General features: G+C 40.9%; 1 protein-coding gene across 1 annotated transcript in view; it reads right to left on the bottom strand.

Annotated features, from left to right (window-relative positions):
* Window positions 1-16,012, bottom strand: part of fer1l4 (fer-1 like family member 4) — an 87,072-nt gene that overhangs the window by 33,307 nt on the left and 37,753 nt on the right. The window contains exons 25-30 of the mRNA XM_045223962.1: window positions 15,790-15,914; window positions 14,682-14,816; window positions 8,588-8,761; window positions 8,205-8,315; window positions 7,709-7,870; window positions 7,109-7,280 (exon numbers count right to left, since the gene is read on the bottom strand). Of these exons, the coding sequence (XP_045079897.1) occupies window positions 7,109-7,280; window positions 7,709-7,870; window positions 8,205-8,315; window positions 8,588-8,761; window positions 14,682-14,816; window positions 15,790-15,914 (879 nt within the window). The remainder of the gene's footprint in view (window positions 1-7,108; window positions 7,281-7,708; window positions 7,871-8,204; window positions 8,316-8,587; window positions 8,762-14,681; window positions 14,817-15,789; window positions 15,915-16,012) is intronic.

Raw genomic sequence — 16,012 nt, 5'->3', positions numbered from 1 at the left:
TTCATTGCTATGCAGACTAACCTAATTCTATGCGTACATTTTGATGAAACATGGTGAAGCCCCAAAATTGCCTACCCTGGAAGCCTGTGTTTCAGACATAAGGAAGTGGATGGTAGATTTTTTAAAACGTTTAAAGTCGGACAAAACAGAGATGGTAGTTCTAGATCCCAAGAAACAAAGAGATCTGCTGTTTGATATGACAATTATTCATGATGTTTGTACAGTTGTCTCAAATAAAACTGAAGGACCTCGGCATTACTCTGGACCCTGATCTCTCTTTTGACGAACAAAAAAAATATTTAAAGAGCAACTTTTCTTCATCTTTGTAACATCGCAAAAATCTGAAACCTTTTGTCTAAAAATGATGCAGAAAAGCTAATCCATGCTCTTGTCACTTCAAGATTAGACTACTGCAATGCTCTACTCTCCGGATACCCGGATAAAGCACTAAATATACTTCAGCTAGTGCTAAATGCTCAGGTAATACCTCCTCTCTTTTCTAAGCATTGTCGTCGTACTGTTGTCTATACTGCCAGGGGTGTTGTCAGTTGCAATCTTGTACCAATTTGTTTGTACTCCACTGTTAGATTTTTTTTTATTTTTTTTTTATTTCACCTTTATTTAACCAGGTAAGCCAGTTGAGAACAGGTTCTCATTTACAACTGCGACCTGGCCAAGATAAAGCAAAGTAGTGCAATAAAAACAACACAGAGTTACATATGGGGTAAAGAAAAAAACATAAAGTCAGAAAATACAACAGAAAATATATATACAGTGTGTGCAAATGTAGCAAGTTATGGAGGTAAGGCAATAAATGGGCTATAGTGCAGAATAATTACAATAGTATTAACACTGGAATGCTAGATGTGCAAGAGATTATGTGCAAATAGAGATACTGGGGTGCAAAAGAGCAAATTAAATAACAATATAGGGATGAGGTAGTTGGGTGGGCTAATTTCAGATGGGCTGTGTACAGGTGCAGTGATCGGTAAGGTGCTCTGACAACTGATGCTTAAAGTTATTGGGGGAGATAAGAGTCTCCAGCTTCAGAGATTTTTGCAATTCGTTCCAGTCATTGGCAGCAGAGAACTGGAAGGAATGGCGGCCAAAGGAGGTGTTGGCTTTGGGAATGACCAGTGAGATATACCTGCTGGAGCGCAGACTACGGGTGGGTGCTGCTATGGTGACCAATGAGCTAAGATAGGGCGGGGATTTGCCTAGCAGTGATTTATAGATGGCCTGGAGCCAGTGGGTTTGACGACGAACATGTAGTGAGGACCAGCCAACAAGAGCGTACAGGTCACAGTGGTGGGTAGTGTATGGGGCTTTGGAGACAAAACGGATGGCACTGTGATAGACTACATCCAATTTGCTGAGTAGAGTGTTGGAGGCTATTTTGTAAATGACATCGCCGAAGTCAAGGATCGGTAGGATAGTCAGTTTTACGAGGGCATGTTTGGCAGCATGAGTGAAGGAGGCTTTGTTGCGAAATAGGAAGCCGATTCTAGATTTAACTTTGGATTGGAGATTCTTTATGTGAGTCTGGAAGTTGAGTTTACAGTCTAACCAGACACCTAGATATTTGTAGTTGTCCACATACTCTAGGTCAGACCCGTCGAGTGGTGATTCTAGTCGGGTGGGCGGGTGCTAGCAGCGTTCGATTGAAAAGCATGCATTTAGTTTTACTAGTGTTTAAGAGCAGTTGAAGGCTACTGAAGGATTGTTGTATGGCATTGAAGCTCGTTTGGAGGTTTGTTAACACAGTGTCCAATGAAGGGCCAGATGTATACAAAATGGTGTCGTCTGCGTAGAGGTGGATCTGAGAGTCACCAGCAGCAAGAGCGACATCATTGATATACACTGAGAAAAGTGTCGGCCCAAGAATTGAACCCTGTGGCACCCCCATAGAGACTGCCATAGGTCCAGACAACAGGCCCTCCGATTTGACACACTGAACTCTATCTGAGAAGTAGTTGGTGAACCAGGCGAGGCAGTCATTTGAGAAACCAAGGCTATTTAGTCTGCCAATAAGAATGCGGTGGTTGACAGAGTCGAAAGCCTTGGCCAGATCTGCTATTGTTAGCTCAAAAGAGAAGCCCACAGTGGTCTGCTCACCCAGTACTATTAGTTCAAATGTTAATTCCATAAACTTGAATACCCCCTCTGTTTTCAAATCACGTAGAGGGCTTGGGATGTTGCATGATAGCAACCAAAGCTAACGTAAGTCAGTTTATAACATTCCATCATTGGTTACTCTGAGAGTTCCTCATACTGACATTGGCTGTGGCCTCAGGCCCAATGGTGCTAACCTTGGAAAAGTAATTTCAATTTCTAATCTCTCCTTTATTACAAATAGGGATAGACCAAATGGTGCAGTTCTATGCAATCTTATAGCCATACCAACTTTATCAATATCAACCATCAGACATGGCCTGCAACCACCTATTGAACGTAGCTTGTTTGAGTTGGAGACTCCATGTGACTTTAAAAATCATAAACGACTTGGGTTGATCTGAATCTGCATCTGAACGTTAGGAGCTTACATCCTAAACCGGATTCTAACTGGATCCTAAAAAGATCTAGGCTATGCAGACAAATCTGGACATTCTGTTATTGACTGAAACTTGGATATCTGTGGACATTCTGGACTCTGATATTAATATTGAATGTTATAATGAGTTCAGAGCTGACAGACAGGGTAGAGGTGGTGGAGTGGTCTCTTTACTGAAATCCATTTCCCTTGCCAACAATTGTTAGCTACTATCTTTAAAGTGGAACTGACAGTGTTTTAACTACTTTGCAGATATGAAACAAACAGACAATCATAATATCAGTCAAAAATATCAAATTCCCAGTTTATGCTACAAAACCAACTTTATAAGAGGTTTTAAAAATAGGTTGTATTTGACTCAACATTCCATGACGTACACTAAGGCATTGTTGGCATAATAGATGGATGCAGTTCAATGCATGATTAATATAATTCACCAAAACATTTCTTGGTATTCCCAAAAATATTGCTATCAGGTTGTAAATCATAGCTGGCCTGGTACATTGTTTCCTGCCTCCATTTGGGATGCACTGTTTCAGTTACAATGACTCAATATTTTGGACAAAAACAGACGAATGTACAGTAACTAAGGCTGGGAATGTCAATACAATCAAACTAGCAAGGGCAATGACCACAAGTCAGTCATAACGTGGCTAATAGGCTAGCATATCTATTTATTTAGCAAGCTAAAAACACGGAGCCTAACGTTAGCTAGCTGCTAGGAGGATGTCATGTCATGTGCATTGGAGGAGTGGGGTGAGTTACTGACTTTTTCCCCTCATATAATTTTTCGGTGGCAATACACAGCTAGAGATGCAGATGTCATTTGGTTAGCTTGCATGAACTTGAAAGACTTATCCAGTTAGCATATCTCTTGCATACAAATTCACTCTGGCTATCTACTCCGATTTCAGAGCACTCTCGTTTGAGTGTGCCAGAGCGTAGAATAACTGATGAATTTACGAACGCTCAACATCCGCTAAATATGATCGATGTCAGGTAAACGTAGGCAAAAAAAGTCATGAACGCTCTAGGTAACAATCGTTAGAGCATGCCCACTTGCAACACCAGGGTTGTGGGTTCGCATTCCCATGGGGGACCAGTACGAGAAAGTACGGAAATGTATGCATTCACTACTGTAAGTCGCTCTGGATAAGAGCGTCTGCTAAATTACTTCTTTTTTTTTAAACAAATGTAATGTAAACCGCCTAGCTAACCAGCTCTGCTAGGGCGAGTAAAATGGTCAGAGTGCGGTGTTCTCTCATTTGTGTCTGGAAGTAGCTAGCTAGCCAGTTAGCTTGGCTGCTTGGTTGCAGGCAAGCTGCAGAAGGACGAGTAGGCTAAAATTCCCCATTGTTTTGCATAACAATTTTGAGGGCCAATTAGCTGAAAAAGTTTGAGAGGGTTTATCTAATGTTCCTTCGTTAGATTTTAGCTCATCTTGCTCTGGTTAGCATTAGTTGTTGATTTTGTTGACGTGCATACAGGGAAAGACAGCCTTCATTTTTATGGTTGTTTGATCAATAGGACTGTAAAGTTCCCAAATGTAAAAGGACTCCTGTGGTACTGACATATTTGCTATAGAATTTTCACAAATGCCTTAGTATAGAGTAAAAGTCAAAAGTTTGGACACACCTACTCATTCAATGGGTTTTCTTTATTTTTACATTGTAGAATAATAGTGAAGACATCAAAACTATGAAATAACATATGGAATCATGTAGTAACCAAAAAAAGTGTTAAACAAATCAAAAAATATTTTATATTTGAGATTCTTCAAAGTAGCCACCCTTTGCCTTGACAGCTTTGCACACTCTTGGCATTATCTCAACCAGCTTCACCTGGAAGGCTTTTCCAACAGTCTTGAAGGAGTTCCCAAATATGCAGAGCACTTGTAGGCTGCTTTTCCTTCACTCTGCGGTCCGACTCATCCCAAACCATCTCAAATGGGTTGAGGTCAGGGGATTGTGGAGGCCAGGTCATCTGATGCAGCACTCCATCAATCTCCTTCTTGGTAAAATAGCCCTTATATAGCCTGGAGGTGTGTTGGGTCTTTGTCAAGTTGAAAAACAAATGATAGTCCCACTAAGCCCAAACCAGATGGGATGGCGTATCACTGCAGAATGCTGTGGTAGCCATGCTGGTTAAGTGTGCCTTGAATTCTAAATAAATCACAGACAGTGTCACCAGCAAAGTACCCCCACACCATAACACCTCCTCCTCCATGCTTTACGGTGGGAAATACACATGCGGTGATCATCCGTTCACCCACACCGCGTCTCACAAAGACACGGCGGTTGGAACCAAAAATCTCCAATTTGGACTCCAGACCAAAGCACACATTTCAACCAGTCTAATGTCCATCGCTCGTGTTTCTTGGCCTAAGCAAGTCTCTTCTTCTTATTGGTGTACTTTAGAAGTGGTTTCTTTGCAGCAATTAGACCATTAAGGCCTGATTCACACAGTCTCCTCTGAACAGTTGATGTTGAGATGTGTGTTACTTGAACTCTGTGAAGCATTTATTTGGGCTGCAAATTCTGAGGCTGGTAACTCTAATGAACTTATCCTCTGCAGCAGAGGTAACTCTGGGTCTTCCATTCCTGTGGCGGTCCTCATGAGAGCCAGTTTCATCATAGCGCTTGATGGTTTTTTCGACTGCACTTGAAGAAACGTTCAAAGTTCTTGACATTTTCCGGATTGACTGACCTTCATGTCTTAAAGTAATGATGGACTGTCATTTCTCTTTGCTTATTTGAGCTGTTCTTGCCATAATATGGACTTGGTCTTTTACCAAATTGGGCTATCTTCTACCCTGTCACAACACAACTGATTGGCTCAAACGCATTAAGAAGGAAAGAAATTCCACAAATTAACTTTTAAGAAGGCACACCTGTTAATTGAAATGCATTCCAGGTGAATACCTCATGAAGCTGGTTGAGAGAATGCCAAGAGTGTGCAAAGCTGTCATCAAGGCAAAGGGTGGCTATTTGAAGAATCTCAAATATAAAATATATTTTGATTTGTTTTAACACTTTGTTGGTTACTACATGATTCCATATGTGTTATTTCATAGTTTTGATGTCTTCACTATTATTCTACAATGTAAAAAAATAGTTAAAAAAATTAAGAAAAACCCTTGAATGAGTAGGTGTCCAAACTTTTGACTGGTAGTGTACGTAATATCCAAACATTCTAAGAATTTATGAAAATGTGAAAATTAACATATCTAAGTGCTCGCTTGTCAGAAAACTATTGTAAAAAGTGTCATATTCTTCCTGGGGGTATATATGGACAGATGTGAGGGGTTTTATGTTGCAAAAATGCTGTCAGTTCCACTTTAAGGCTTTGTCTGGGGAAAAATGTATCCATAACTGTGACAGGGGTCTACCTCCCTCCCTCGGCTAACTCGACGAGTTAACTAGTTTGTTGTCTTCCTTTTACTAAATCAGAAGTTACTATCCTGGGTAACCTAAATTATGATTGGGAAATGCAGGCTTCAGACATTCTAAAAGACATGAGTAATGACCTAAACATAACCCAGCTGGTGACTAAGCCTACACGGCCCAACCCTAAAGATCCTTGAAAGTCAACTCTGATTGATCTGAGTCATTAATAAAATAGATTACGCTTGGGTCAAGGCCAGGCAAGCTTTTAAGCAACTGAGGAATCATTGTGTAAGACAAATACGAAAGGCAAAATCTGATTATTATGTAACCGCTCTCTCGGATTGTAATGGGAACCCGGCTAAATTCTGGAAAACTGTCAAATCCCTGAAGGGTTCTACTTCCTCCTTTCTGCCACAAAAAAATGAATTCAGACACTGGCCTCATTACGAAAAAAAATGGCATCATTGATGCATTTTATCATTTTATTTCAGCAGGCTCTTTCTTTGAAAGAACTTCTAAGCCTATTCACAACTGGGCTGGATGCTGATACGGGAGCACCATTAAATCCATTATTAAAAAATGTAAAGAATATGGCAACACAACAAACCTGCCAACAGAGGGCCGCCCACCAAAACTCACAGACCAGGCAAGGAGGGCATTAATCAGAGAGGCAACAAAGAGACCAAAGATAACCCTGAAGGAGCTGCAAAGCTCCACAGCAGAGATTGGAGTATCTGTCCATAGGACCACTTTAAGCCGTACACTCCACAGAGCTGGGCTTTACGGAAGAGTGGCCAGAAAAAAGCCATTGCTTAAAGAAAAAAATAAGCAAACACGTTTGGTGTTCGCCAAAAGGCATGTGGAGACTCTCCAAACATATGGAAGAAGTTACTCTGGTCAGATGAGACTAAAATTGAGCTTTTTGGCCATCAAGGAAAACGTTATGTCTGGCGCAAACCCAACACCTCTCATCAACCCGAGAACACCATCCCCACAGTGAAGCATGGTGGTGGCAGCATCATGCTGTGGGGATGTTTTTCATCGGCAGGGACTGGGAAACTGGTCAGAATTGAAGGAATGATGGATGGCGCTAAATACAGGGAAATTCTTGAGGGAAACCTGTTTCAGTCTTCCAGAGATTTGAGACTGGGACGGTGTTAGTCACTCGTACCCCAAGGTTCAGGCTCCTCCTCATCGTCTCGCCATTCCTCCAGGTTTGTTGGTGCAAATTGCATCAGACTTTGGACCATGTGTGTGCCCACCAGCACCAGCCTGCCGAACGCCCGCTGCTCCATCACAAAGATGGTGAGAGGAGGGTGAAGGTACGTCAGCTCTGGAAGCTCCTATAGGGGGATAAAACAAGAAACTGGAGATCAGGGGTGCACAACTCTAGTCCCTTGAGGGCCGCAGTTCTGGTTGTCATGTCTCTATGGGACTTAATTGATAAATTAGTGTCATTGACTCAGTTAGTGTCTTTTGATCGGTATCATTTGGTCTCTGATTAAAAGACGCCAGATGGGGACAAAAACCAGCATACAATCTGGCCGTCAAGCATCAGACTTGTGCACCCTTACACTAAATGCATGGCTGGACTAAAGGCAGCAAGTGTATCCAACCCCCTTTGAAGTAATCCTTCTGGTCATATTCGCTGTGCTACAAGTCCTCATGTTCCAAAATCTAAGTCGGTTAATAATTCACATCTAAAACCTGGAGCTACAGTTCGATGTTAAACACAGTGGGCCAGTTATGGCAGTGGAAAAGAGGTACTCACCACATCAAAGTGTTTGACAACCTCTTTGAAGTTGGGAAGGACTTGGTAGCTCTCGATTTCCTCTGACTCGATCCTTTGTCCCGCACACTCCATTCTCACTTGAGGCCTCTCCACTTCAAACAGGTTGACCCTCTTCAGGTCTCGCACACCCCAGTACAGCACCTGAACACAAGCATCACAGAGTTCTCAACTGACACTCAACACACCATAGCACTGAGGCAGCAGCATCACATTATAGGAAACACACAACATACTGTAGGACAGCAGCCAACAAAAGGTATTGTGTCCCACATAACATTGTTCAGTGATATGGCTCAGTTGGTGAGTGTTGCGCTAGCAACACCAATGTTATGGGTTCATGTCCCACAGGGATCACATACTCATAATACTGTATGCACTCACAGTCCTGTATAAGTCACTTTGGATAAAAAGTTTATATAAAGTGACATATATTATAATGTCATACACATTTTATAGAGGAAAGGTTTTCACATACTTCTATACGAAATTTCTTCAGCACAGGCCTAACCCCAGCTGGGATGATGTAATGCTTCTCTTCCTTCAGATACTCAGGCTCCCTGGGGTCCACATCAGCAGGTAGTGATGGCTGGGTATATAGAGAGGCGAAATATAGTCAGAAAGAGTATACTTTTCCAACCACAGCAGCAATACTACCTTCGTGGGGCCTATATACCTCAAAATTGTTGATATATTTACCACACCATAAGTGTAAACATAGTGGACTGATAACGTATAAGATAGTATTTCTGAGTTATGCTTTGACATTTCAATCTCTCTCTCTCTCCCCCTCCATTTCCCCCTGTCCAGTCTCACTCACTCACTTGCTATAGTGTTTAATAGTTGCTTTAAGTGTCTGACCTCTCCAAAGCTTGAGTAGTCCAGCTCTATCAGCTCAAAGGCCGCCAGGAGCTCCCCCGCTGAGGCTTTGCCTCGGGTGATGTCAAAGAACTTCAGCATGGGCTTCTTATATGGCTCCTCCACAAACTTCAGCTCCGGCTCAGCGAACGCTTGGCCCAGGGGCTCAGGACTCCCCTGTGACATCATTAACACAGAGAAATACATGAGACCTGGGTGAAGTGCCTGATGACCACCTGTGTATGCAGGTTTTCAACTGATTGTTATTTTTAAGGGATTTTATTGCCAAACTGTTATCCTAATTGGATATTAGGATAACATATTTGGCATCATGATGTCATGTCATTATTGGGTCTGCGATTGTCCTTGTATATGGGAAAGATGTAACAGGGTAGAACTGCTGAATTGTCTTGAACCCATAGAGATCCTATTCTAATTCCTAATTCTATGCTTGAACCCGTCTCTTGGCCTGTTGGTTCCCAGGTGTGCCTCGTTGTAATTACGAACGTGGCCCAAGGTATACATGTTTGTCAGTTTCATTCATTTAGGGGATCTCCTTACTATTTGCAGGCTGGCGTGCCTTTGGAGGACAAACTTTTTGAGTCCTTTTGTGATACTCTCCCAAGTGGCGCAGTGGTCTAAGGCACTGCTTTACAGTGCTAGCTGTGCCACTAGAGATCCTGGTTCGAATCTAGGCTCTGTTGTAGCCGGCCGCGACCGGGAGACCCATGGGGCGGCGCACAATTGGTCCAGGGTAGGGGAGGGAATGGCCGGCAGGGATGTAGCTCAGTTGGTAGAGCATGGAGTTTGCAACACCAGGGTTGTGGGTTTGATTCCCACGGGGGGCCAGTATAAAAAATAAAAAAAATGTATGCACTCACTAACTGTAAGTCGCTCTGGATAAGAGCGTCTGCTAAATGACTAAAATGTAAATGTAATAGAAAATTAATCAGAGACCCCCTCATAATCAGAACACAACTTGAGTGAGCTAAAAATAGCATACAAGTCGTTTTACTATGACTTCGGCAGTGCAGGGCCCGGACAAACCAAGTCTCGTGCCCTGGAAAGAAACATTTTAAAGGCCAACCTCTTGACATCAGAGAGAACATTTAGCAGTTTAAGCTAATTTCTTGCAATTCTACACATTTTGTATGGTGGCAGAGATTTTTTTTTTTAAATCTTTTTTTTGTAATCTTTTTTTTTTTTTTCCTGTGAGCCTCCAAGGCCCATGTTGCCCAGGGTTAAGAACATAAATTGTAGATTAGGATAACATTGTATTACACACTCTAAACTTATTCCATGGATACATGTATTTAATCTGTTAGTAATATTAATAAAACAAATACAAATATATATACACTGAGTATACAAAACATTAAGAACACCTACTCGCTCCATATGGAATGTATGGAAAATGTTGTATCAAAAAAGATACAAGTAAAAAATAGCTATTTGACGTGTCAAATAACACTATTTGAGGCATCAATTAAGCATGTTGACCAATCAGGACCTGAATATGACTGCACGTCACATAATAATTTAACACGTTCATAAATGTTTTACGTAGTTATTATACATTGTGTAATCAATCACTCGTATGTCACAGCGATTCACCGATACGTATGCTATGATGCTGGTAAAGTGTTGTCTCGCTGCGGGCGCAGACACACTTCCCCAAGCTCTGGGACAGTGCTGGTCATAAAAAAAGCTGATGGATGCAAACAATGTTCTTCCCCCAAAACATAGCAAAATGACAATCTGTTTCTGTAGCTATAGTTAGCTAGCTAACTATCTAGCTAGGTGTCATAATCTAAAATACCCCTAATTTATAAGACAGTTATTTGATTAATGATGGTGTGACTCATCTAGGTGAAGCTAGACACAATAAGGATTAGCCACAATAAAGAAATTTGCGGTTCACCTTCAAAATAAAAGTATCTCCTTGAAAGTGACGCAAATGAACACAAATAGGGCCATAATGGAATAGCTCATGCTAAACGAGTTTGGAATGTTGTTATATAAATTCAACAAAAGACAATAATTTGTTAATTTGACAGAAAATCGTTTGAAATCACACCGTGGGTGTATTAGACTTTAGAATTGCATTGGGGGCATACTTATTTCACTGTACAGCCTTACCTATGGATTGTGGATCAATGACATGGGGTATCAGTCTACTATGTGACACCCACAGAACATTAGCGTCGTAGCTCTTATTGCGGGACTCTGAAACCACTGTGAAATGAGCCACATTTATTGTACCAGTCAACCTACTATGTATATTGAACACTATTCCAGAGGGGTAACTATGAGGAGAACTTGGGTACTGAGTAGACTGATACCCCATTTCACTAGCTGGCTGCTTATAACGTTAGCTTTGGGCAACAGGGTTAAGTAGCTGGTTAGCTATTTATATTACACTGCAGTTCTGCAATTACTGCGTCCAAAATACCACAGTCGACTGCAGTTACTGCAGTTTCAAAACTGCAATCTTTTTTGTGAAAGTATGGCGGCAGTGGTGGCGCGTTAAGGGCCTTATTGTGATTTGTATTTCATGTGTCAATCTCATGCTGTAAACCAGCCCATTTGTGTGTGCGTGAGCCCAAATCATGTTAGGTTAATAGGTTCCCTCTACCTGAACAGGCGCACCTGCGTGGGTCACCTTATAATGAGGGATGGACGCACCTTTTTCCCTCTCGCCGCCCGCACTCGCTACCAACCGGAGCTCCATCTCCACGCTCTGACACAGCCACGGCGAAACCAAACACTACCACAACAGTTAGCTACCAATCCAACAGAACCATCGACAAAGGAAGCGTGGTGGAGAATTAGACGAATAGAAGCAGACGGGCGGCCACGTACACTCAACAAGGAAAAACACCACACTCACTGGGAGTTTGACAGGGCCCGTCAACTCCCGGGAGCTTGTCCAAACTTTGTGTGTTGAATTGTGGAGTCGAACGTAATTGAAGAAGCCGTAGCCTACTAGTAGCTGGTGGTAGAGCTATTGTTGTGTGCGTATTGTGTTTGTGTTCTTGACTAGTGAGCACTGGAGCGAGTTTGGGTTTTAGATTTACTATAGTTGACTTGTTCCTTTCTTCCTGGCACCCTAAAGGCATTCGCATGCTTCCCATCCGAAACCGTGGGTATATTATGACGACATTTTGTGACGTTTTGGTCATCGAAAAAAACAAAAACAAACATCTTATACTATTTAAGTGGAAGGATCGGTTTCCTCCTACGTTTAACCATTGGATAAAGGAAGTTATGCAACATCTCAAGCTAGAGAAAATACACTACTCCGTTAGGGGACCTGCAATTATATATATATATTTTTGTGTTACTTTTAAACTATTTGATTATATTACTCATTGTATATCATGTCTGGTTTTGGGGTGGGGCTCTGTTAGAGTATGGGGGCGTTGGGGTGGGTTTGATTTGGTAGGATCTGTGTGTTTTGTCCTCTACCTGTTCTGTCTGTGTTATCTGTATAATCATAAATGCCAAATAAAAAAAACGTACATTACATTTAAAATTCCTGAGGCAAGCTGATGTTCGGTAGCCGTAGTCTACGCCCCTTCGTCTGTGATTGGTCAACAGTAGGGATTTTTCAATAAAGTGTTGTCATTCAACGAGAGATGACTCGTTTTAATTCAGATTTTTTTTCACTTAAAAAATACTGCACCAAACATCTTAGTTAGATGCACAAAACGACGCCGGATTAAACACTTCGAGTTTTTCAATGTAAATTATACAAAATTATTGCAACCAACAGAATGTTATATGGGGATACAACCATCCCAGCTCTGCAGACTTTGCCTGTGAAGAGACAGAATCATTAGATCATTTGTTTTGGTACTGTCCATATGTAGTTTGTTTTTGGACACAGGTTCAGGAATGGCTGAAGAATTGCAACATAGCACTGCTGGGTGATTTGAAAATTCATAGTCAGTCAATCAATAAAATAACAATACTCTTACCAACATTTTTTTATCTTTAATTCACAATCTGTAGAAACTATGAGAATAGAAAGGTTCAGAACTTTTGTGAAACATCACAGCAAAGTTGAAAAATATATGGCAAATAGAAATCAAAACTGAATGGTCTTCAGAGATAGCTGGGAGGGGTTGAGGGTAGCTGAAGGATGGGACTAAAAACAAACAAAAGATATCTATTGTAAAATATACTGTGCCGTAAAATGTAGTGCATTCTGAAAGTATTCAGACCCCCTGACGTTTTCCACATTTTGTTACGTTACAGCCTTATTCTAAAATGGATTTTTTTTTAAACTATCCTCATCAATCTACACACAATACACTAATGACAAAGCAAAAACAGGTATTTAGACATTTTTGCAAATGTTTTAAAAATAAAAAAGATACCTTATTTACATAAGTATTCAGACCCTTTTCTATGAAATTGAGCTCAGGTGCATCCTGTTTCCATTGATCATCCTTGAGATGTTTCTACAACTTCATTGGAGTCCACCTGTGGTAAATTCAATTGATTTGTTATTATTATTATTATTATTATTATTATTATTATTTGGACATGATTTGGAAAGGCACACACCTGTCTATATAAGGCCCCACAGTTGACAGTGCAAGTCAGAGCAAAAACCAAGCCATGAGGTGTGAGAGAGAAATTACGTGTTTACCTTATTTGTTTGATATTAATAGTTAACAATTATATACTTAACAAATAGTAAGACATTTCTGTTCTACTAATACTGTGTTTTGGTAAAGGGATGGTTTCCACTAACTCCCTGCAGCTAATCTGAGCGTATAGTCACTAGATATAGCTTGAGCTGACAATTGACTGTGCCTGCATTCCATAGACACGATGTGGTGTGTGTAACCAAGATAGGGATAGCCTGGAGGAGTAGAACGAAAACTATTTAATCCATTTTAGAATAAGGCTGTAACGTAACAAAATGTGGAAAAGGTCAAGGGTTCTTAATACTTTCCGAATGCACTGTATATAGTATGTATAAGCTGGAAGTAGAAGCCTAAGTGTTGTTGTCCATTAGTTTACTCCAATTAGGGGAGGGGTGGTAGGGTTAGGGGAAAATAATTATGGAAAATATCATTAAAAAAATGTATATATGAGGATTGGAAATGATGCAGACAATTATGTTGATGGAAGCCACAATCTATCTGCAATATTGAAGCTGATCTACCCCCTAAAAAAAATAGTTATATGTAAAATTGCGCGACTAAGACCTCCTTGGCAAAAACCTCAATGTATTACAGATTTCTTCAGTTATTTTAGAATAATTTTGACTTTTGAGGAAGTGTATACTGGCTACGGCGTCTCAAGAGGGACCAACAGTACTATTGCATTATTTTTCTAGTTTTTTTAAGCGAAGGTGTTTTAAGGGAGTATGCGAGGCACAGACGTTCACTTCGCCTAGCCGAGTTCTGCTAGGAGCAATCCAAACCTAGTATGCAGACGCCTTTTACTATTTTGGTTTGGCTTAGTCCTTGGGCATATTGTATTGCTATTGTTCCTGACAATTTAACATAGACTGATAGGAGTTATTCAGTGATTAAGGCATCATACTGTCACCAGTTTTCTCTGTCTTGTAGTTCTATATGTGGATGTTTTGGGAGGCATTGACGCGACTCCCCTAGAACTCTTAACTCTTGCCACGGCCCATTCCTCAAGTGCACTACTGCTAATCTGCACTACGGCCTAAGTTACAGTGGCAGCATCAACAAGGACTTAACATTATTGTGTATTGTATTTTCATTGTTTCATTTACTTATTTTTCCTAGGCCAATCATTGAAATACTTGGTACCATTTTATAAAGAGACATTCTGTATAATAACTATCAGAAGGTCATTCCAGTCTCGGCCTCTTCCCTCCCACCAGATCTAAGAACCGTATTGTATGGTTAGGCAGAACTCCCCATGCTCTGGTTTAAACCTGGGGTGGCGTAGGATCGGCTACACTTATTTCTCTACCACCTCACATATACAAAAGAGGGCAGACATTTAGCACTCAACCCAGGCAGTAGAACAAATGCTTCACAACACAACAACACTAAAGTTGACAAAAAGAGCCATACTGGATTCATAGCATAACAGAGTTTACCATTTTGTCGTAATCATAGACATTGATGATGATTACTGGGGGGTCGTCTCTTAACTGGTCCTTACTACCCTCCATGAGGATCTGGTCAAACAGGAGCAGCTCACACCAGGTGGGGGAGAGAGTCTCCTCCATCACCTAAAATACAACCACAAAAAACAACCAAGGAACTCATGTAGACCTACATACATGGGTATTAATTTGTGCATGTTTGCATTTCATTTATAAAGACATCATTACTGTATTATCATGGGTACTGACAGACTTCAAACACATAGCCCAAAAGCCAATTGTAAACTGCATTGTTCCAGAGTATTCCATTGCATGTGTGACAGGTGAATCGAAGGTTGAATTGGGATTTTGTTTGTGGACAAACAGTTTCTCGGAAATACGTTGCTTTTCTATGATAATCTATGATAGTAGATCATGACAGTAGATGTATGGGGAATATTTTAGATTAGTAAAGTTCATATTCAGTTAAGAATGATTAACACAATGCTTAGCATATTTGTTTTCCCTTTCTGCAATACACATGATTTCCAGTGTTCTATTTGTGACTCTCGGGGTTGATGGTCACTAGACTCGATGCTGTATGTTATGTATTAAATTAATATCTGTTGATAGCGATTGACCCCAGACTGGCTGTACAAGGATCGAGGACACCGATATGTTATTGTATTGATGACCTTGTGTCATTCTGAACACTGTTATTCTGTAGCAGCTGGCAACGTTTTGACTCTGTACAAGCCTCTCGGGCTGATGTTTACAGAACATTAGTGCTGTGAGATTAGAATATAAGGGTCTGCTTAGAGAAGGCAAGTTAGACATTTTCTCTGCTTCTGTGCTAGAGGTGTCTCCCTGTTGCAACTTGTATTAAACCAGGTTGATTTATGATTTACTATATATTTTGTTCACCTGAAAATCAACTATACTGTAGATCATTTATATGATAGTAAACTGTTCAATTCCTTCTGTATGCTGTCTGGCCATCCTATAGGTGTTTAATTTTCCACTGTAAATCATCTTCTATCCCAGAAGTAGATGAACTCCATTCCTCCCATTGAAACCCAGGTGGTACTCTAGTGGTGGGTTAACAAGTGCCTCCACTCACCCGTGAGACCTGGCACTGTGTAGAGAACACCACCTTGGTGAAGGGGTCAGACAGTCCGTTGTCATCTGCTGCCACGATGCCACGCGCCTGGTAGATATGGGCACGCAACTGGAAGTAGCGACTGTCTGGAAATACAGAAAAGCCGGAGAAACTCATTAAGATGTCAGATTCAAATAATGGGTGTGTAGTCTATCCATTGTGACTTACAAATTGCAAGAGGTTT

This window comes from Coregonus clupeaformis, chromosome 12 (genome assembly GCF_020615455.1).
Source record: "Coregonus clupeaformis isolate EN_2021a chromosome 12, ASM2061545v1, whole genome shotgun sequence".
Lineage (NCBI taxonomy): Eukaryota > Metazoa > Chordata > Actinopteri > Salmoniformes > Salmonidae > Coregonus > Coregonus clupeaformis.
This window is presented reverse-complemented; position numbering and strand designations above follow the sequence as displayed.